Below are 24,226 nucleotides of genomic sequence, written 5' to 3' on the forward strand. Positions count from 1 at the left end.
GAACTTACAAATGTAGAATTATGTACAAAAAAAACCTGCATTCAAAAATAAAACAATGTAAAACTTTACAGCCTACAAGTCCACTCAGTCCTACTTCTTGTTCAGCCAATCGCTCAGACAAACAAGTTTGTTTACATTTCAGGAGATAACGTTGCCCACTTCTTGTTTATAATGTCACCTGAAAGTGAGAACAGGCGTTCACATGGTACAGTTGTAGCCAGCGTCACAAGATATTTTGATGCCAGATTCATATGTCCCTTCATGATTCAACTACCATTCCAGGGGACACGCGTCCATGCTGATGATGGGTTCTGTGCAATAACAATCCAAAGCAGTGTGGACTGACATGTTCATTTTCATCATCTGAGTCAGATGCCACCAGCAGAAGGTTGATTTTCTTTTTGGTGGTTTGGGTTCTGTAGTTTCGGCATCGGAGTGTTGCTCTTCAGTGATTTCTGAAAGCGTGCTCCACACCTCGTCCCGCTCAGATTTTGGAAGGCACTTCAGATTCTTAAACCTTGGGTCAAGTGCTGTAGCTATCTTTAGAAATCTCACACTGGTACCTTCTTTACATTTTATCAAACCTGTAGCGAAAGTGTTCTTAAAATGAACATGTGCTGGGTCATCATCCGAGACTGCTATAACATGAAATATATGGCAGAATGCAGGTAAAACAGAGCAGGGGATATTGAACTCTTTGGGAGAGAATTGTGTCACAAATTTAATTAGCACATTTTTTTTAACAAGCGTCATCAGCATGGAAGCATGTCCTCTGGAATGGTGGCCGAAGCATGATGGGGCATACAAATGTTTAGCATATCTGGCATGTAAATACCTTGCAATGCCGGCTACAAAAGTGCCATGCAAATGCCTGTTCTCACTTTCTGGTGACATTGTAAATAAGAAGCGGGCAGCATTACCTTCTGTAAATGGAAACAAAACTTTTCTGTCTTAGCGACTGGTTGAACAAGGAGAAGGACTGAGTGGACTTGTAGGCTCTGAAGTTTTACATTGTTTTGGTTTTGAGTGCAGTTATGTAACAAAAAAGAAAATCTACATTTGTAAGTTGCACTTTCAAGACAAAGAGATTGCATTACAGTACTTGTATAAGGTGAACTGAAAAATACTATTTCTTTTATCATTTTTACAGTGCAAATATTTGTAATAAAAAATAATGTACACCTTGATTTCAATTACAACACAGAATACAATATATATCAAAATGTAGAAAAACATCCAAAATCTTTAATAAATTTCAATTGGTATTCTATTGTTTAACAGTGCGATTAAAACTGCGATTAATCATGATTAATTTTTTTTAATTAATCGCATGAGTTAACTGCAATTAATTGACAGTCCTACTAAATTCACTAGGGACCATCAATAGCCTAATTCTGTTCAAAAAAGTGAGATGATGTCTATTTTATGAATGCATGCTGTTTATTGTTCATGGTACCATTATCCCCTAGAGGCTTATTGATCTCAATATTTCTTCCATTATGTTACTAGCAACTGAAATTGGATTTCCTGGATGGTTATCATCAGGCTCACTGCCCCAAAATTCTTCTGAGGGATTACGTGGGGATGGAGAAGAATATCAGTGTCACACTACTTCCCCCACATTCTTCTAATGCCTCCCCATTTTTAGAAATTCTTGCCACTGATGAGGTAAATACATTACAAAATTTGCTTATCTTGGGATGCACATACTCTATACCAGCATATTATGAAGATATGTCGGCTTAGTTAAAGCTGAGCAAGTCTTCACTTATAACCCTCATTTAACACTCACCCTCATACCCAATTTTGCCACTGTGAAACCAAGTCACCTGAAATTTCACAGGCACTGAATTTGCACCATTGTGAAAGTTTCAGTAAATTTAAAGTTTATTTTGGTGAATACATGTGCCTTAGACCAGTAATACTCAAAGTGGTGGTCCGCGGACTGGTGCCGGTCCGCAAGCCATCGGCTGCCGGTCTGTGCGCACATTGGGAAAAAAAATTGCCGGTACCCCACATCAGATAGCTTGAGCAATACTGCTTTAGACCACATGAAACATTGACCAGTCTGGGAAAATATAAGTAGGAGCCTGTTCAGTGACTCTAGATGTGAGCTTGACTCATACAAAGTATGGATCCCTCCAGCAGGCAGAGAGAATTTATATCTTACATAGCTCAGGAAGCTTGTATTCAACTTCCCTAGACAGAATTGGACTACTTCTGATTGCAGCACATGAAAGCCCTATGCCTCAACTGGGAGTAAGAAGGCTGTAATTCTATTTCCAGCTTCCTTTTACGAGAAGTAGTTTTACCTTGTTTTTCCTTTTGATATCTGACAGCTAATGGGCAACAAATCCACTATCAAAAGTGAACACAGTATGAAAAGTGCCAAAATCAGACTTAACAGTCAGAAATACATACTAGAACAGAAGAGTCTGAGCATCGTCCATCTTGCCCAGTATCCTGTCTCCAACAACGGCCTATATCAGAACTTCAGGGGGAACATACTGATCAGGACAAGTATAGAGTGATCCATTCCCAGCTTCCACTCCCAGATTCTGGTAATCAGAGGTTTAGGGTCATCACTGACCATCTTGGCTACTAGCCATTGATGGATCCATGAACTTATCCAGTTCTTTTTTTAACCCAATTATACTCTGGGCCATCACTAAATCCCATGGCAATGAGTTCCACGGATTAGCTGAGAGTTGTGTGAAAAAGTACTTCCTCTGGTTTGTATTAAACCTGCTGCTTATTAATTTCATCGGGTGACCAATGATTTTTTGCTAACAAAAACTCGAGAAAGAGGCATATGGCAAACTAGGTTTACGACACTCAGTATTTTGACACTATATTTGAAATGCTGTAAATGTACATCTTAGCTTTCTTAAACTGATAAATATCTGTCAATTCTTGTAGAAAGGTAGCATAGCAGGAAAGTTAAACACTGCAATCTCAGCAATTTACTCAGTCTGATGTGTCCACTACATTTTACTGAACTTTGTCTCAGAATATTAAAAAAAACAAAATAGAAAAATGAAGAGTAGGGTTCAAGTCATATTTCTAAAAGGGAGAGTAAAATGAGATTCCAAAAAATTTCAGGATAAAGGAGTGGGAAAATATGTTAAAAGATTAAAAGCTTAAAACCAACTGTTTAATTAAAAGGTTATCAAGAACAATTATAAGAGCAGTTACCTCCTCGACATTAGAAGCAGTTTTGGCAGATGTCTCCATAAAAATAAGTCCATGCTCTCGTGCAAATGCTTCACCTTCTTCTTTTTTCACTTCTCTTCTAGACTCTAAGTCACTAAGATGACCAAAGAAGAGACAGAGTTACTTACCTGGACAAGTAAAAAGACTCCAGAAGCAGTTTCTTTAGAGACGTACCTCACATGGCTTTCATGTGCTTCCCATCAAGGGAACTATTCATATCTATCAGTTAGATCTTTACCTCAAATAAGATATGCAGTAGTGGTACCATAAGGGATAGTCATACCACATCTGTTTGAAGTAATAAGTTATTTTTGACCCAGACTTTAACCATAGCATGAACCGTAATAAACCAACTTCCAGAAGGAAAATATAGGGGAGCATGCATGCATAGACACTAACTTCAGAGAACTATTGTTAGAGGCAAGTATCTCTCCTCTCAAATGTAGCATCATCAATTGATCCACCCTCCAGAAATTTAAACTGGTAAAAAGCATGTATTTATACAAATAAGAGACTTTTTGTGAAATAAAAAGGGACCAGTCATCTTCATTTTCTGGTTCACATGCAGTAACACAACATTGCCATGTGGGGTTTGCAAATGAAACAAAAGAAAGCTTATATTCAGACAAAAAATTATTACAAATCATAAAGAGAAACATTTCTAAATGATTCTATGTTGCCCTAAACCTTGTTTCTTACAAAATCTAATTGTTGGTCTTGAAGTTGCATACCCATAAAGACTCCTTTACAACAGACAGGTGAGCTTGAGTGATTGATATACAAAACTACTCGTTTTCGACTTCCTCAGAAGTTTAGGTGAAAATTTATTATTGTAGGTTAGGAAATAGTGTATTTGGATTGGACAACTAAAAAAATGACATCATATTTTGTGAGTTACATAAGGTAATTGTAATAGCTGGGGCTATTTCATTCTTAACTCGGATTTTGTTACATGTGCAGAGTGATATATTTATTTCCTGTCCATTCTGCTTACCTTCATTTTGGACAGGAGGGATTACACTTTCAAAAAGTTGTACCTAAACTGTGCATGCAAAATATGTATTTGCAAACAGCGTTCCAAGTAAAATAGCTAACTGTAAACTGAACAAACATTTAAAAAGATAAGATCTTGTAGTGGTCAGCCACAGATATTAGTGCCATATTGACTTTATAATGACAGTTCTCATGAACACAATGTATACCAGAGTGAAGTATCTGTATAATATTTTATTTACATGTTTACTTTTTAATCACAGCAACTGCACTTCAATTTTGCATCATAAGACAGGTATCTGGTATTTTGATGGTCTTGTGTGAATATAACAATTTTGACTGTATACTTTGGCTTAGTATATATACTATGACTATAGCTGCATTTATAAAAGATATTAAGAGATACTGTGTAATGAATAACCAATTTATTTGAGCATAAGCTTTCGTGAGCTACAGCTCACTTCATCGGATGCATTCAGTGGAAAATACAGTGAGGAGATTTATATACACACAACATGAAAAAATGGGTGTTATTGTACACACCGTAAGGAGAGTGATCACTTAAGATGAGCTACTACCAGCAGGAGAGCGGGGGGGGGGGGGGGGGGGAAGAGAACCTTTTGTAGTGATAATCAAGGTGGGCCATTTCCAGCAGTTAACAAGAACGTCTGAGGAACAGTGGGCGGGGGAATTAACATGGGGAAATAGTTTTACTTTGTATAATGACTCATCCACTCCCAGTCTCTATTCAAACCTGAGTTAATTGTATCCAGTTTGCAAATTAATTCCAATTCCGCAGTCTCTCTTTGGAGTCTGTTTTTGAAGTCTTTTTGTTGTAATATTGCGACTTTTAGGTCAGAGATCGAGTGACCAGAGAGATTGAAGTGATCTCCGACTGGTTTACGAATGTTATAATTCTTGACATCTGATTTGTGTCCATTTATTCTTTTACGCAGAGACTGTCCAGTTTGACCAATGTACATGGCAGACGGGCACTGCTGGCACATGATGGCATATATCACATTGGTAGATGTGTAGGTGAACGAGTCTCTGATAGTGTGGCTGATGTGATTAGGCCCTATGATGGTGTCCCCTGAATAGCTATGTGGACACAGTTGGCAACGGGCTTTGTTGCAAGGATAGGTTCTTGGGTTAGTGGTTCTGTGGTGCGGTGTGTGGCTGTTGGTGAGTATTTGCTTCAGGTTGGGGAGCTGTCTGTAGGCAAGGACTGGCCTGTCTCCCAAGATTTGTGAGAGTGATGGGTCAACCTTCAGGATAGGTTGTAGATCCTTGATGATGTGTTGGAGAGGTTTTAGTTGGGGGCTGAAAGTCGCAATATTACAACAAAAAGACTTCAAAACCAGACTCCAATGAGAGACTGCTGAATTGGAATTAATTTGCAAACTGGATACAATTAACTCAGGCCTGAATAGAGACTGAAGTGGATGAGTCATTACACAAAGTAAAACTATTTCCCCATGTTTATTCCCCCGCCCACTGTTCCTCAGACGTTCTTATTAACTGCTGGAAATGGCCCACCTTGATTATCACTACAAAAGGTTTTCTCCCCCCGCCCCCGGTAATAGCTCATCTTAAGTGATCACTCTCCTTACAGTGTGTACGATAACACCCATTTTTTCATGTTCTGTGTGTATATAAATCTCCTCTCTGTATTTTCCACTGAATGCATCCGATGAAGTGAGCTGTAGCTCACGAAAGGTTATGCTCAAATAAATTGGTTAGTCTCTAAGGTGCCACAAGTCCTCCTTTTCTTTTTGTGAATACAGACTAACACGGCTGCTACTCTGAAACTAGTGTAATGAATATGACTTAAGAAAAAAATTTTCATCATATTAAACATTTGACTCAAAGTTTGGGGCAAGTTAGCAGGGTGTTTGTTCTGGAAGACCTGCCCTGATAATGACTTTGAGGCTTGAGCTAATATGCATATGCAGTGTGTCTGTCAGTCAGTTGAGATCTGCAAGTTTCAAAAGTGGTCTAGAATTTGTAGGCTATTTTAAAATGTCCTTACAATTAATGTGTTAAAACACAAATGCAGAACAAAGCTCTAAATTTAAGTAACCATTTCAAATATTCATGCAAATATCTGACAGAACAGGTTGCTGCCTTGATATTACACACCCACCCACACGCACGCACCCCTGCGTGTGCATCATTATAAAAATAATTATAAAAACTGAAAATTCTCCTGTACTTCGTTTTCTTAACTTAATGAGTTAAGGCTTCTTTGTTTCCAACTTAATCTTCCTAAGGAGATGTCAGAGTTATTCCCCAAAATTCTACTTATTCACTTTTTTGAAGAGCTAAAGTAAAGGAACATTTCCTAAAATCTGAGGAGTGGGGAGGAGAAAGGGGTAAAGAAAAGAAATGCTGGGTATTAAGTCTCAGCCACTATAAGATTAACCCATGACAGCGTTATGCCAGTTTTAAACTACTACAACAACTCCATTGATTTCAATGCAGTTGCACCAGTTTAAAATTGGAGTAAGCTGAGGGGTGAATCCAGTCCAAACCCACTATTTCTCAACTTTTTTTTTTTTTTTTGAGGGGGGGCAGGAGGTAAAGTCTTATCTGTATCTTCTGGTACCCCAGGTTGCAATCCTATCCCTACCCACCCATTCCAGTAATTTAAAGTATTTGGTCTTGTCAGAATAGTATAGCTATAATGGTTTGCCATTATTTCTTCTTTTGAAAGGATTAAGTGATAGGAACTGTATTGTTTTGGTGCTTTGTTATTGTGCAGATGTAACAATGCAGTTTGCACTGTACAGTCTTATTCTGACTATATTATTTGCACATACTTTATCAAATGTTTACAATGAAACATCAATTTAAGCAATATCTTGGATTGTGGTGTTAGGGACACTTACATATCTTAAGTAATCTTCCCCATTACCAGAATTCAATAAAACAAAACTACTGCTGTAGTATATACATTTTAGCTGGGTGTATTTTTTCCTTTAAAGCGTAGTGAAATCTAAAGAAAAATTAGAAAGGTTGTTTCTTGGAGATTACTGCTCCTTTTGCTTCAGGATTGTAGCTTTCTAAAGGCATTTAAAAAAATCTCACCACATTGTAAAGTAACAAAGTTATGAGATTTCTGTACATTAACAGATTATGTTTAAGCAATAGGAGTTCTAAGTGTGATATTAATTATTGTGGCACGCAAACTAACAGATCATCACACTCCTAGTTGTGTGTTATAGTAAACATATCAGCATAACTGCAAAATAATACATTCAAAATATGCAGTATATCTTAGCAGAAGAGAAACAGATGAGTCCCCTAGCAGCTTGGGAAAACATGCTCATGGTAGCCTTCATGCAGGAGGTCTTTATCTTGCTGGTCGGTGGAAAAGGGATGCTGCCCCTTTAAGGGATCTCCCTACAATGGGTGGGAAGGAGGCAGAAAGTTTACATGGATGGGCAGGAAGCAGCTGAGGCCAGGTCAGGGTCAGGTCACTGGTTTTCCTGCTGATGAGATGGGGGTTATTTATACCCCAGGCAGCTCCAAAGAAGCACTTTTTACCAGGATTGAACTGGTAGCACCCATCCACAACTATGCAAAAGGACCAGGTGTTTTTCTCATGACCAGCTGTGGGGATTGCAATATTGACCCTTTTCTTTGGGGGCTGGGAAGGAATTTTTTCCTCACTGCCGGACTGGCTGGGACAGGATGTTCTCCTTCGCCTTCCCCATCAGCAGGTCTGGGACCCAGTGAGGTAAAGCACGGGATTCATGGCATAATATTTTGCAACACAGTACATAAAACTCATGGCAGATGTCTAGTGCAGGTCTTTGGTATGCAAGGGATATGGCTATCTGATAAAATGGACTGGAAAAAGGATTTGATGGAAAGCATCCCTTACGGGACCTGAGAAAGGGGTTTTAGGGCTCCTATGACTTGAACAGCAGGGAGCTGATCTTTTATAGCCTCCATTTCATCTTATATGAGGTGACAGAAGAAGGGTCCCAGCAATGGGATGGCTGGGACAATGTTGGGTATTACGTGGAAATTATTAAGAAAATGATGATGACCTGCACTGTACCGTTTATTGCCAGGTACTCCCAGATATTTTAAGTGAATGAAATTGCAGCCTACCACATTTATCATCTCTTGTCTTTCTTCTAACACGGCTGGACAAAGAGAAAATGTATTATGCAAACTGATGTGGTATTTATATCTCAAATACACACAATACAGATCTAATTTGCCACAAGATATGCTGTTTCCCCCACGGCCATATTTTAGCTCACATGACCGGAAGAATGTGTGACCACTCATTTAAGTAAAACAGGTGTAGTTTGTACATTTCATTCAGTAATGTTAGCATTTGCCAGTTTGACTACTCAATCCATTTCACTGGCTAATGGAAAATTGTCAGTTAGCCATACAGTCCTTTTCCAAATTATATGCATTATGAAATTTTTAGGCAGCTTTCACAATTACTTGACTTCAGAGCATGTTAAAAGTTAACTTTACAGGGAAATAAGATTTCATGGAAAAATATTAGATGAATGAGCCAGATTGTGAAATGAGCTGGTAGTCAGTTCAATTGAGTGGACAGGTATCCACATTACAAAAATCACCATTACAACTGACACCTTTGTAGAATTGCTCAGGCATGGAGATAGCTTGAGCTCAGACCAGGAAAAGGCAACTATAATATAGCTGACAGATCACTTAAATCCTGAAATTCTACCTTCTCCTTTAGTATTTGAAATTGAAGTTCCAGATTTTTACCAAAAAATCTGTTTGCTAATATGTTTTGTCAGTTTGCTGAATCAAAATGGTAGAAAACTCAAGATGAGAGTTGATTTAATAATTGTCATTGTTCTAAAGACCTAAGTTCCTAAGTTATGTTCAACCGTTTCAGAATCAAGAGAGCATTTTTAGTACATTTGGATTGCTTTTGCTGAAAATTAATAGGCTAGGTGTTGAAAATGCAAGTAAGTAGGATAAAAAGTATATCGGTATCTAAGGCCAGACACAAAAAAAATAGGTCTAGATAATCAGTTACTGTCAGTTTGTTGCAAACATTTTTTATTTTTCCAACTAGTTTATAGAGATGTACAAGCTTTTTAAAAATGTAACCAGATCTACTTTAGTTTCACTTAGTGAACACACTTTTCATTTTGGACAGTGTGTGTGTCTTTTTAATTTTTTCAGAAGAAATGTGCTTATGAAGTGAATCACATAGTATGAGTTTTGAGTTTTATATATAAAAATGCTTCTTCTCCCCCTCCTCACCATTCTTTCAGGAAAAGGCACAGATTTTTGTCAAATTTAGGGAAAAACTGTAACCACTCTGGCATAAACATGCAAAAATTTGCATTTCCAGTAGTATTAGAAACAGAAAGAGATGCATATAATCTTAGAAGATTAATAAACAGCATCAAAAACTAAACCTAAACAAATTACTGGATTTTGTCTTTTTAAATTAAAATGACTTCTGAATGATCTAGCCAGAGCAGGAGTGCATATAGCTCATCCACGTATGAGGTTATTACATCCAGACTATTTAAAAAAGGGTTGGGTTTTTTTGTGCACTGAAAAATCTTTATGTTCATTAAAGATTAAAAATGATCTAAAATTACTACATTGATTACAAAGAACCACAAATATCAGAGGAGAACTATTACCTAAACAAGCAGGTCATAAAGCTTTATTACCTGAAAACTCATTAGCTTCTATTTCATAAAGGTTTATTTTTACCTTTTATTTCCAATAAGCATAATGACCATGTTGGAATTGGAATGCTGGCGAGCATCTTCTAACCAGGTTGTCAAGTGATTGAAAGTATCTCTCCTGAGTTTGAACAAGAATGAAAATTAAGAGTGATGCTTCAAGAAAGAAAAGTATTTGCTCAAATGCGATCACCCACAGATTTTTCTTTAGTAATTTACTTCAGTGATAAAATATCTTACATTAAGTTCACACACAAGCCAATATCCTGTAAGCATAATCAAAGCTCAATATACTCTGTGACACATAAGACATAAAGGGTGAAATCCTGGCCCCGATGAAGTCAATAGCAAAGCTTCCACTGACTTCAATGGAGCCAAGATTTCACCCATATTCCGTGGCAAGTACATCTTGGCAGTCTGAAAAATAAAATAAAGTTTTATAATAGCATGAAATGCATTGAAAAGGATGCAGAAAATGAAGATTTGTTAAACTAATATATATGTATTGATTGTGTTATTCATGTAATTTTAATGAAGATTTCCAGTTTGAGTTATGCCACAGGCTGCTGCTCCATTTTGCTGCAAGATCCACTATTTGCCATACCTCCCTCTTCCTTTTCTTGGCCACAAGGAGTATGGGAGGTTTTAACTGCATCTTTCCTTCTTTCTGATAGCTAGGATGTTATCAGCTTAAAGGAGTCAGGGGTAAAGGGATGGGTGAAGGAGGTGGGTGATGGGAAGGAAAGCTCATCAAGTTCAAAGACACCTCAAGTTCAGCGTTCCAGGGTTTTTGTTGTTTCATTATCAGCAGAGAGAGTCAGCATGCAAGGTTCAGAGTGCCAGTCAGAAGACATGCTGCCTCAGAAGCTCCACCTCATGACTCAAGCAGTGAACTCACTGAGCTCTAAAACATGCCTGCTAACAACAGCTAGCCCCCTGGGGGAAAGGAACAGGCAGACAAGCAGCAGTAAACAGTGAAGCAAGGACAAAATGGTGGTTGTCTTCACCTAAAAATCAGCAAGTTTGCTACTAAGTAAGTTCAAACAAGATGCTTTCACCAATATAACTGTAGATTTCATGACTATAACTTTCATTAAGAGTAATCAATAAAAGGCTCCACACATTGTAAAGAATTCTTCTAAATTACCTAAATAATTCAAACTTTAAAAACAAAACACACCAATGCAGTGGATACAATAGCAACTGCTACAGTCAAGATAAAAGATTTCTATTCTACCCCCCATTTTCTGGTGATCAATTTTCCAGGTTTAGTGTCTGCCTAAAAGAATATATATTTTAGGAAGTTTAAGTTTTAAAAATTTTACATAGTCTTCACTCTCCTTGTACTAAAACCCACCCCAAAAACAGTTTCTGCACAAAGATGCTTGTTCCATTATAAACAAAATCACAAAAAAATTACAACTCTTTTTGAACAGATGTACAATTGAGGCTGCAAAAGATGAAACTTAGAATGGAAATAGCCCTTATTGAGAAAGCTGCTACCTATTCTGATGAAATTTGTTTTAACTCAGTAGTTATAATCCTTGAAAAAAAATTATACACTGCACTTTTCACCTTTTTGTTAGCTTGTAAATGTGAATAAGTTAGATATGTAATGAAAAACTGTAATGAAAACATGCATGAACCACGGCAAGGATTCGGCAAACGTTGTAAGGTGCAAAGGGAGGTCTGCTGCACACTTTGAAAACACTAATGCTTTAATCCTGAATTCAGAACCTCATGTCTACCTACACAGTTTTCAAGCCAGGAGCAGGGGCTAATGGTGTAAGCCCTTCAGAAGCCTCCGATGTGTCTTAGGGTATGTCTACACTGCAACTGGGAGGTGTATAGGTTGACTTGACAATGGACGCAGAGAGCAGCGGTAAAGTTCTGCTTTCAGCATGAACTCTGGTATTTTCTTAGTGTTTACCCGTGCAGCTGCAACAACTTTTAAAAGATCTTGTGCAGAATTTCCTATAGGGCTGTCATAATATTAAAAAAAATAATTGCAATTAATAGAAGCTTTAATCATATTGTTAAACAATAGAATACCAATTAAAATTTATTAAATATTTTTGGATATTTTTCTACATTTTCAAATATATTTATATCAATTACAACACAGAATACAAGTGTGCAATTCTCACTTTATATTATTTTTATTACAAATATTTGCACTGTAAAAAAGATAAACAAAAATTGTATTTTTCAGTTCATCTCATTCATGTACTGCAGTGCAATCTCTATTGTGAAAGTGCAACTTACAAATGTAAAATTATTTATTTATTTGTTTTTACACAATTGCACTTACAAATTAAGTACAGTTGTGCAGTGTAAAACTTTAGAGCCTACAAGTAGAAGCATGAAGGGGTGTACGAATGTTTAGCATATCTGGTATGTAAATACGTTGCACTGCCAGCTATAACAGTGCCATGCGAATGACTGTTCTCACTTTCAGGTGACCTTGTAAATAAGATCTTGTAAATAAGAAGTGGGCAGTATTATCTTCCATAAGACTTGTTTGTCTTAGCGATTGGCCGAACAAGAAATAGGACTGAATGGACTTGTAGGCTCTAAAGTTTTATGCTGTTTTGGTTTTGAGTGCAGTTATGTAAAAAAAAATCATTCTAAATTTGAAAGTTGCGCTTTCAGGATAAAGAGACTGCACTACAGCACTTGTATGAAGTGAACTGAAAAATACTATTTATTTTGTTTATCTTTTTTACAGTGCAAATATTTGTAATAAAAAAAATAATAGAAAGTAAGCACCATACACTTTGTATTCTGTGTTGTAATCAAAATCAATATATTTGAAAATGTAGTAAAACATCCAAAAATTTTTATAATAAATTTAAATTGGTATTCTATTAACAGTGTGATTAAAACTGTGATTAATCACAACTATTTTTTTAATCTAGTTAATTTGTTTTTAGTTAATCACTTGCGTTAACTGTGATTGACAGTCCTAATTTCCTAGTTTTCTGGGTTAAAAAAAGAAATGGGCAAAAGAAAAGCTACTGACAAGCACTTTACTCTCCCTAACTTGGAAACTCCATTGGTTTGCAATAAATGAGCACACAGCATATGTAAATTCCATAATTGGAAATTATTTGATTATACATCCTGCGGGGCTTCTAAGGATATACTGCATAGGAGACATGATTGCAACACATGCAGGTATACCTGAGCTAGTTTTGATTGTGATAGCTCACTAAAAATAGGCGTAAAGTTGTGGCAACACAGATGGCAACAAAGGTTAGCCACCCAAGTACAAGCCCACCTAGGATCCCAGGTGCATACGTGTTGTATTTGAGGAAAAAAAAGTAAATCATGAAATTAAAGACCATATGGTACAGAGATAAGGTTCAACCTTCACTTGACATTTCTTAACTTTTCAACATTTAAACCAGGTGACATTAATACTCCATTTATTACAGTTTTTGCGTGGCTTGTATTTCAGTTTATTTTACTCACTGACATCTAAACGTATCAATAACATTTCTACAGACAAAAAAAATCTAATTGTACATTCTAAAATATTTCTGATGTCCTTCAGTAAGTTTCCCACCTTGTAATGTCATATACTAGTAAAGCCCCTGCTGCCCCTCTGTAGTATGACCTTGTGATGGAACGGAAGGACTCTTGCCCTGCCTGTAGGAAAACAAAGTACAGTTATTTCATTTATTAAATTACCATCTGTGACGAAAGCTACCAACTTATTAATTACATTGAGGGTTTTTTTGGGGTGGGAGTGGGGAGGGCTTGGGGAACAAAACCTCACTAGTTCTGGAAAGAAAAAAGTCACATATAAGAAGATGACTACAGCAGAATGTCATTAATAAAAAAAGAAAGAGAGAGAAAGAAAGATCAGGAACAAGACCTCTAAACCTTTTTTGGCAATCCCTGACAACCCAATTTACTGAATGGCTTCACAATACATGAATCATTATTAGAACACAGAATGGACTCCTAGCAACTAAGCTCTGAAGACAAATTTGAAAGGAAGCAAATAACCCAGAGCTTCACATTTGAATTCAATAACCCGCTCCCTGGGGCAGCTGTTGACACTAGAATAAATAAAGCCCATTGTAAATAAATGATGAATGACATCTTTACGCCCACCATCTGCTGGTGTAAAGGTTGTTGGAAGGCCAAGGATGCAGATTTTATCCGTTATATCATAAACTGCAGCCAGCTTTCAACAGTCTTCAGATGGAATTCTTTCAGTAATCATTTTATTATGAAAAACAGAAAATGGTTCAGAATTTAATTTCATATCATTCTGCTCTCCACTTAATCAGTTTCCTTTCTATTTGATATATAATGCTTGCCAAAAGGCAACAGGATGTAAGAGTCATCTTCATACCCACTGGTGAAACAAACACCAGAGATCCTGCATATATTAGGCAGTTTCTCTTTTTTGTAGATAAGAATTTCTGTTACAAAGGTATCTCTGCACAAGTGATGTGGCCCACCGATTGATATTTGTGGTCATCGTGAAAGATTCTCCAGTTTATTTTTACCCCTTTGCGCAGACCAAAATGTCCCTAACCCCTTGGGAGTGTCATCATGCAGCTTTCAGAGAAGATTCACCTGTACTATTTCTATTTGTAGAGATCCATTTCTGCATATATGACAGTATTAAATTCTTCAGGGCAAGGGAACTAATGACAAATGTAGTTAGTCAACTGTACAGTAAGTAAACAATTTACAGAAAGTTAAACAGGTTCAGTGGACAGAAGAGTAGGCCTAATCAAGATTCAGCTCCTGGAAAATGCAGAAATTCACAGCAGCAGACTCTGAGCTCCCTTCCCCCATTTCCCAAGAGAAATGCTCACCAGCATCTGACAACCATGTTATTATAAATACTGAGATGTGAAACGTTCACCTCTAATTCTAAGCCACATAGTACAATATGTCTTCCAGTGATGTCAGAAAATGCCACTGAGTAGGATTAGGACATACTAACGTTTATGTGGAGAAGGCCCCACAGGTAGTAAAATATTGTTACTCAGTTGAAATTAAGATAATGATTTTTGAAAAATGAAAACAATATTAAGCATACATGATATTTTATCGAAAAAGAGAGGCTTCTGCCAGATATGCCTACTGGATCTGCAAGGAACTTACTCCCATTGAATAAGCTTATCTTCCAAGAAAGGCCCTCTTGAATCAGGAAGAGTTCACTAGCAAGAGTGACATAGGCCATATCTACTCTACAAAAGAATCCATAATATTAAATCTTTAAAGAAAACAAAATCAAAACCCACACACATTGTTAAGAATATTTTGTTTTAGCAGAGTTTTGCTGTGGTGTACATGGGTTTCTCGAATAACATTATGACCTTCCAGGCTAACCAGTAACAAACAGTTTATTAAAAGCTTATGCCCTAAGCACACTGGGGAAAACACACACACACAGACACACACTTAAAATTATACTTTTTAAATTGCTTTCTTGGAACACTTGTATCAAACAGAACTCTAGCCACTTTTCAGGTGCTATGCCCACACATACATCTTTACAAAGTTAAAAACTGCTACTCTCCGTACGCTGTTCAAGTTTATATGTACTACAGACAGGATGCCAATAAGGTTTTACAACTCTGTCCTTAGTTCCAAAACCCAGACGCTCCATGAATTCTACAAATATAATTTTTGTTTTTCCGAGCAAGTGAATAGTTTTCAAACTCTCACACTGGTAAAAAATGGGTTACTTACTGTAACTGATTCTTCGAGATGTGACGTAGACGTTTATTCCACTGAGGTGTGTTCGTGCCAGTGTGCCGAGTAGGAGACTTTTGCCTAGCAGTGCCCTTTGAGGAGTAGTGCTTGCACCACATGCCTGTAGCTCCTCCCCTGGCTATATGAGGTGGTGCCACTCTGATCCCCCTCAGTTGCTTCGCACCAAAAGCCTGAGAGGAGACTCCACACAGATGGATGGAGGGTGGGTCATGGAGTACATCTTGAAGAACCACAGTTACAGTTAGCAACCATTTATTTTTCTTTGAGTAGATGCAGGCGTGTATTTCAACTAGGTGAGTTGCGAGCAGTACCCGAATCCAGAGAGGTTTGGAGTTTATTGCAATTGGAAGGGCAGCCCTGCAATCCCTACACCTGGATCAGCATGGAAGATGCAGAAATAGCATAATGGTCCCTAAACGGATGCATGGATGACCACGTGGCTGCTCAGCAAGTGTCCAGTATGAAAACGTCACTGAGGAACGCTATTGATGTGCTCTTGTGGAGTGAGCCCGTGTGCAATGAGGAGGCATAGCCAAAGCTATCTCATATGCAGCCTTGATACAAGACAGTATCCATCTAGAGATTGTCTGTGCAGAGATCGCTTGCCTCTTCATGCGGTCTGCATCTGCCACAAACAAGCAAGGAGAAACACAAAATGGTTTGCTCCTGTCTAGGTAAAAGGCTAGATATCCCCTGACATCCAGAGCATGAAGGCATTGTTCTTCTGGGGAAGAGTCCATCTTAGGGAAAAACACAGGTAAATACAATGCTTGATTCAGATGCAACTGAGAGACTGCCTTGGATAAAAATTTTGGGTGTGGTCATCACATTATCTTGTCTTTGGGGAAATGAGTATAAGGTGCCTCAGCCATTAGGGCCTGCAACTCTCACACCATTCTTTCCAAAGTGATAGCAATCAGGAACATGGTTTTCTGAGACAGGAGGGAAAGTGGGCAGGCCGCAAGGGGCCTGGAGGAAGGGCCCATCAGAGCTGCCAGGACTGTGTTCATGTCTCACAAGGGAACTGTTTCTTAGACTGGAGGATGTGAGGAGAGAAGCCCCTTCAGCAGGGTGGATAAAAAATCAATGATAAAAAAAATAAAAATAAAAAAATCCCACAGATTTTTTTAATTTAAATCAGATTTTTTTGATAAAATGCTTTTTGAGGGGGGGAAAAAAACCCTATCTAAAGACAGTTTTAATTAAGATACATTATAGCTCAAAGATATCTCATCATGGAATATGGATTATACATTCTAATTCTATAGTATGAGACAATATATTCATGTAATGTTTAAGAAAAGTTTTGTAAATGAATTCCAATAGTTAATGGATTAGGGGGGACCCAATCTTATGGGGTTCCAGCGGCTTGTGTATAGATTAACCTAAATAATCTTTCTATCTACTCAATGGGACTCAGTGCTAAGTCTAGAAGATACCATCAGAGAGGCTTAGCTTTGCAGTTCTCAAACTGTGGATTTGTGTCTCCAGAGAGAACATGCTTGTTAACAGCAAAAATGTTTTAAAATAAATAAAAAAAAAGATATATAGAGGTGACAAATAACAGACCTCAACCCTATAGTCCCTCTGCAAATTTGCATACACACAGTCAGTCCCTTACCTCTCTCTGAGGGCATGTCTACTCTATGAGATTAGGTCGAATTTATAGAAGTTGATTTTTAGGAAACGATTTTGTACAGTCGACTGTGTTGTCGTCCCACCCCCCAGAGCATTAAGTTGGCAGAGTGCGTCCACAGTACTATGGTGTGCGTTGACTTTCCGAGTGTTGCACTGTGGGTAGCTATCCCACAGTTCCCGCAGTCTCCGCTGCCCAATGGAATTCTGGGTCGAGCTCCCAATGCCTGATGGGGCAAAAACATTGTCGCGGGTGGTTTGGGGTACCTGTCGTCAGTCGCCCCTCCTTCCGTGAAAGCAATGGCAGACAATCATTTCATGCCTTTTTCCGTGCAGATGCCATACTGCGGTTAGCAGACGGTGCAGTAGGACTGCTAACCATCATAGTCATCCACCGCTTCCACTGCAACTCTGCCCTCCTGGTGCCATGAATCCACCTTGCAGGTCCTCTCGTCGTTCTGTATAAATATCTATTCTCGTGGCATCTGTCATCATCCACCACTTCCGCTGTAACTCTGCTCTCCTGCAGACAACATACCCCAGCAAGCACGGAGCCCGCTCAGCTCACCGCTCCTGTTGTGAGCATTGTAAACACCTCATGCATTATCCTGCAGTACGTGCAGAACCTGCAAAAGCAGGCAAGGAGATGACAACAGCGCGATCACGATAGTGATGAGGACATGGACACAGACTTCTCTCAAAGCACGAGCCCTGGCAATTTGGACATCATGCTGGTAATGGGGCAGATTCCTGCCGTGGAAAATCGATTCTGGGCCCGGGAAACAAGCAGACTGGTGGGACCACATAGTGTTGCGGGTCTGGGATGATTCCCAGTGGCTGCCAAACTTTCGCATGAGTAAGGGCACTTTCATGGAACTTTGTGACTTGCTTTCCCTTGCCCTGAAGTGCAAGAATACCAAGATGAGAGCAGCCCTCACAGTTGAAAAGCGAGTGGCGATAGCCCTCTGGAAGCTTGCAACGCCAGACAGCTACCGGTCAGTTGGGAATCAATTTGGAGTGGACAGATCTATTGTGGGGGCTGCTGTGATCCAAGTAGCCAACGCAGTCACTGAGCTGCTGGTATCAAGGGTAGTGACTCTGGGAAATGTGGTCATAGAGGATGGCTTTGCTGCAATAGGGTTCCCTAACTGTGGGGGGGATAGACGGAACGCATATCCCTATCTTGAAACCAGACCACCAAGGCAGCCAGTATATAAACCGCAAGGGGTACTTTTCAATGGTGCTGCAAGCACAGGTGGATCACAAGGGATGTTTCACCGACATCAATGTGGGATGGCTGGGAAAGGTGCATGACGCTCGCATCTTCAGGAATTCTGGTCTGTTTGAACAGCTGCAGGAAGGAACTTACTTTCCAGACCAGAAAATTACCACTGGGGATGTTGAAATCCCTATAGTTATCCTTGGGGACCCAGCCTACCCCTTAATACCGTGGCTCATGAAGCCATACACAGGCACCCTGGACAGTAGTAAGGAGTTCAACCATAGACTGAGCAAGTGCAGAATGGTGGTAGAATGTGCATTTGGAAGTTTAAAAGCTTGCTGGCGCAGTTTATTGACTAGGTTAGACCTCAGCAAAACCAGTATTCCCATTGTTATTGCTGCTTGCTGTGTGCTCCACAATCTCTGTGAGAGTAAGGGGAGATGTTTATGGAGGGGTCGGAAAATCCCTTGGCAGCCAGACACCAGGGCGATTAGAAGAGCACAGCTGGGCGCCCTGCACATCAGAGAAGCTTTGAAAACCAGTTTCATGACTGGTCAGGCTACAGTGTGACAGTTCTGTTTGTTTCTCCTTCATGAAAACCCACCCCCTTGGGTTGACTCTACTTTCTTGTAAGCCAACCAACCTCCCCCCTTTGATCACTGCTTTCAGAGGCAATAAAGTCATTATTGTTTCAAAATCATGCATTCTTTATTAATTCATCACACAAATAGGGGGAAAACTGGCAAGGTAGCCCAGGAGGAGCGGGTGAGGAGGGAAGCACCGGGTGGGGTGATGGATGAGGGGAGGGGAGGAGAGAAGGACAAGGCCACACTACAGTTCAAAACTTATTGAATGCCAGCCTTCTGTTGCTTGGGCAATGCTCTGGAGTGAAGTGGCCGGGTGCCCATAGCCTCCCCCCATGTTCTTGTGCGTCGGGATGAGGAGGATATGGAACTTGGGGAGGAGGGCAGGTGGTTATAGAGGGGCTGCAGCGGCGGTCTGTGCTCCTGCTGCCTTTCCTGCAGCTCCACCAGATACCTAAGCACGTCAGTTTGCTCCCCCATTAGAATCAGCATTGCATCCTGCCTCCTCTTAGTGTGCTCCTCCCTCCTCTCAACATGTTCATTTAACGCTTTCCTGGACTCTGCCATTGTCTGTCTCCACGCATTCTGCTGAGCTCTTTCAGTGCAAAAGGACTGCATGAGCTCTGAGAACATGTCATCGTGAGTGCGTTTTTTTCACCTTCTAATCTGCCCTAGCCTCTGGGACGGAGATGATAGGGGGAGCGTAGAAACATTTACAGCTATGGGAGGAAAAAAAAGGGAGAGTAGTATTTAAAAAGATACATTTTAGAGAACAAAGGGAAGACTACTTCACACTAAATCAAGCAATTCACATTACATAGCACATGTGCTTCACCACGCCCCACCCCCCCACCCCAACTGCGTGGCTAGTATCAGGGAAGATCCCTCTCAGCCAAACGTGAACAGCTCAGCATGAATAGGCCTCCCTCCACTGCATGGCAAAGGCTTTTAGAGTACCTCCAGGAGAGCTTCATGGAGATGTCCCTGGAGGATTTCCACTCCATCCCCAGACACGTTAACAGACTTTTCCAGTAGCTATACTTTCCGCAAATGCATCACAAGTCTTCAGGGCAAATTAATCATTAAACACGCTTTTAAACCCTGTATTATATTTACAAAGGTACACTCACCAGAGGTGCCTTCTCCGGTTTCATGGTCCGTGTCAAGGTTCCTCCCCCACTCTGAACTCTAGGGTACAGATGTGGGGACCTGCATGAAAAACCTCCTAAGCTTATCTTTACCAGCTTAGGTCAAAACTTCCCCAAGGTACAAAATATTACACCCGTTGTCCTTGGACTGGCCGCTACCACCACCAAACTAATACTGGTTACTGGGGAAGAGCTGTTTGGACGCGTCCTTCCCCCCAAAATACTTCCCAAAACCTTGCACCCCACTTCCTGGACAAGGTTTGGTAAAAAGCCTCACCAATTTGCCTAGGTGACCACAGACCCAGACCCTTGGATCTGAGAACAATGAAAGAGCATTCAGTTTTCTTACAAGAAGACTTTTAATAAAAATAGAAGTCAATAGAAATAAAGAAATCCCCCCTGTAAAATCAGGATGGTAGATACCTTACAGGGTAATTAGATTAAAAAAAATAGAGAACCCCTCTAGGCAAAACCTTAAGTTACAAAAAAGATACACAGACAGAAATAGTTATTCTATTCAGCACAGTTCTTTTCTCAGCCATTTAAAGAAATCATAATCTAACACGTACCTAGCTAGATTACTTACTAAAACTTCTAAGACTCCATTCCTGGTCTATCCCTGGCCAAGACAGAATATAGACAGACACACAGACCCTTTGTTTCTCTCCCTCCTCCCAGCTTTTGAAAGTATCTTGTCTCCTCACTGGTCATTTGGTCAGGTGCCAGCGAGGTTACCTTTAGCTTCTTAACCCTTTACAGGTGAGAGGAGCTTTCCCCTGGCCAGGAGGGATTTCCAAGGGGTTTACCCTTCCCTTTATATTTATGACAGTCCGGGAGCCCACCCTGGGAGAGTATTGGCTCCAGGGTGATAAACAGTTCCTGGCTGCCAGGGAGAAGGGATTCTCTGCTTGCTTGCTGTGCACTATCCTCAACCTCCTCCTCATCCACAAAATCCTCATCCCTGTTGCATGAGACTCCCTGCTTACAGAGGTCCATGGACAGTGATGGGGTAGTGGTAGGGGCCCACCCTACAACTGCATGCAGCTCATTATAGAAGCGGCATGTATGGGGCTCTGACCCAGAGAGATCGTTTGCATCCTTTGTTTTTTGGTAGGCTTGCCTCAGCTCTTTAACTTTCACGCAGCACTGCTGAGTGTCCCTGTTATAGCCTCTTTCCAACATGCCTGTGGAGATTTTGGCAAATATATTGGCATTTCGTCTTTTGGAATGGAATTCTGCCTGCACAGATTCCTCTCCCCATACAGCGATCAGATCCAGTACCACCATGCTGGAGCTCTTTTGCAATTCTGGGACTCCACGGTCACTTGTGTTGATCTGCTCGCCATGCTGGCCAAACAGGAAATGAAATTCAAAAATTCCTGGGGCTTTTCCTGTCTACCTGGCCAGTACATCCGAGTTGAGAGTGCTGTACAGAGTGGTCACAATGGAACACTGTGGGAAAGCTCCCAGAGGCCAATACTATCGAGTTGCATCCACATTAACCAAATTTGACCCAGCGAGGTCCATTTTAGCGTTAAACTCCTCGCCAGGGAGGAGTACAGAAATTGATTTTAAGAGCCCTTTAAGTCGACAAAACAGGCTTGGTCGTGTGGATGGGTGCAGGGTTAAATCAACCTACTGCTGCTAAATTCGACCTAAACTCGTAGTGTAGACCAGGGCTAAAAGCGCAAACTTCCAGAAAGTTCAGTTAATAAAAGATTGTTGGGGGCGGAATAGATCTGGACAATGAGAAGAAGACTGGAGATAAATGTGAGAGGGGAGGGACAGGCAGTAGAAACAAAAAGGAAACTGTCTGAGCAGCATATTCCAGAAGTCTTGAGGTCTTTCTGAGTGTAGCCTTCACTGATTTGAGATCTACCATACCATTCTCTCACTAGAAGGGAAAACTATAATGGAAGCAGGCCATAAAAGAGACCCAGGTTTGGGTCTCATCTATCTCGGAGTTGTGAAGAATATGTATTAAGGTTATAACAACCAACAAGAATACACTTTTATATAGAAATCCATGATTAAATCGAGTCTTCCTGACTAGTGATTTAAATCAAATCCACTCTGCCCTTCAGAAATCTTGTCCACATGGCATGGAAAAAAAAAATAAGTCGAGGGTGGAACACAGATACCGCTGTCAAATGCGCTCTCAGTAAACTGAGAGCAAGGCCCGATTTCTGAAGACATAGCAGGTACTCCAATATGTCCTGGATGGGAGCCCTGTCAGTTGGATCCCACAGGTCAAGACCACACCAAAAACCTCTTCCACTTCACTAAGTAGACCGTCCTACTGTTGAGGAGAACTTATCGGAAAGCCACCCAGCACTGCTGCTCCTCTTCATTCAACCATGTAGCATACATGCCATAAGGTGCAGGGAGCTGATCGCAGGATGGAGAGTGCAGTCATGGTCCTGAGTGAGGAGGTTGGGACGGACAGGAAGCAGTACGGGAGGCTGAACTGATAGAGCAAGGAGGTCTGAGAACCAGTACTGTCTTGGCCACACTTGAGCAACGAGGATGACCTTTGGCCTGATCCGCCTTGAGCTTGAGGATGACCTGTAGAATGATCGGAATAGGGGGAAAGGCATACAAAAGAGCCCACTGCCAGCTGCAGTGGAAGCTGTTGGAGAGGGAGCCTGGACTGAGACCTCTCCGGGAGCAGAATAGATGACTTTGTTTTCCCTCGTCACAAACAGGTTGATGATGGGGATGCCCCACGTTGCAAAGACGACCCAGAGAACACTTCAAGGACCACTCGTGGCTGAGATGGTTTGCAAGATGATTTTACATTCCTGGCAAACGGATTGCTACTGGAATGTTGTCATCTTTGATGCAAAAACATTGACACAGGTTGACTGCCTCCAGACACAGTAACATGGAATGTTATCCCTGCTTGTTCACATGGTACATTGTTTTGATAGTTTGTGAGTATGCGAACCACTGAGTGTATGATGTAGTCCCAGAAGGCACAACGTGCACTGTGGATGGCCCAAGGTTCCAACACGTTGGTATGGAGTTAGGCTTCCTGTTCTGGACACAAGCCCTGCACCCTCAACGAGTCCAGATGTGCCCCATTTCCCCCAAACCCAGAAGAGAAATGTTGGTAGTCACTGACTTGGTTGGAGAGAGCTGAGTGAAAAAGACTCCTTAGCAACATTGTGTGAGAGTGTGTGTGCGCCACCCTGAGGGGAATCAGTGTCGCACTGCCTCATATATACCCAGGGGAGGGGCCACAGCCACGAGGTACGAGTGCTGACCCTCTCCAGGTAGTGCTAGGCAAAAGTCTCTGGCTCCTGTGTGCTGGGCACACGCATCCTTAAGTGAAATACATGTCTGTATCTACTCAAAAAAATTTTCCTCACAAACAGAAATATCAGTGTTCCAAAGTACTGCATGCGATATGCTGAAATCACATCAGACCGTATTTATGCTATTCTGATATGGTTAGGCATTTGCCACAGATACTACTACATTAAGGTTGCCTGTTTGCCACGATCATAAATGCCATCACAAAAAACATGACAGGTTTTTCCCCCCCACCCCCCTGAAAAATCGTAGTCTTGGTCACCCTGTCTAGCCTGCTACTGAGCAAGTGGCTCTATGAAGTTTTACAAATTTGGCTCCATGTACATACAGCACATGGGTTTTGAAGTTATTGTAAACATTTATTGTCAAATATCTGATGTAGTATCATAATTTCCCTTCATGAAAAATATCATGCACCAGGACTTCCCCTTAGAAAAAAGCCACAATAGTCTATACTTTTATTTTATTGCCAGAATAGTCATCACTTTTGCCATTTTTTGCCACAAATAATCAACCCTAGTTATTACCACCACCACCTGACAGAGGTGATGAGTGAATTTACAGCTCAGTACTTAATACTTGTTTGAGGGCACAATAATCAGCATTACATCAAGCATGCCCTCATATATATGTTCTCAACACTCTACCTAAATGTAGTTTCTT

General features: G+C 40.4%; 1 protein-coding gene across 4 annotated transcripts in view; it reads right to left on the reverse strand.

Moving 5' to 3' along the window:
- Nucleotides 1-24,226, reverse strand: part of RAB2A (RAB2A, member RAS oncogene family) — a 79,563-nt gene that overhangs the window by 18,390 nt on the left and 36,947 nt on the right. For all 4 annotated transcript variants that reach the window (XR_012157203.1, XM_073331079.2, XM_073331078.1 and 1 more), the window contains 3 exons: nt 13,483-13,565; nt 9,943-10,035; nt 3,196-3,307 (listed from right to left, as the gene is read on the reverse strand). Coding sequence is in view for 3 of the 4 variants with exons in the window: in XM_073331079.2 (XP_073187180.1) it covers nt 3,196-3,307; nt 9,943-10,035; nt 13,483-13,565 (288 nt within the window). In the remaining variant the exon portion in view is untranslated. The remainder of the gene's footprint in view (nt 1-3,195; nt 3,308-9,942; nt 10,036-13,482; nt 13,566-24,226) is intronic.

The sequence above is a fragment of the Lepidochelys kempii genome, chromosome 2 (assembly GCF_965140285.1).
Source record: "Lepidochelys kempii isolate rLepKem1 chromosome 2, rLepKem1.hap1, whole genome shotgun sequence".
NCBI classification, from domain to species: Eukaryota; Metazoa; Chordata; order Testudines; family Cheloniidae; genus Lepidochelys; species Lepidochelys kempii.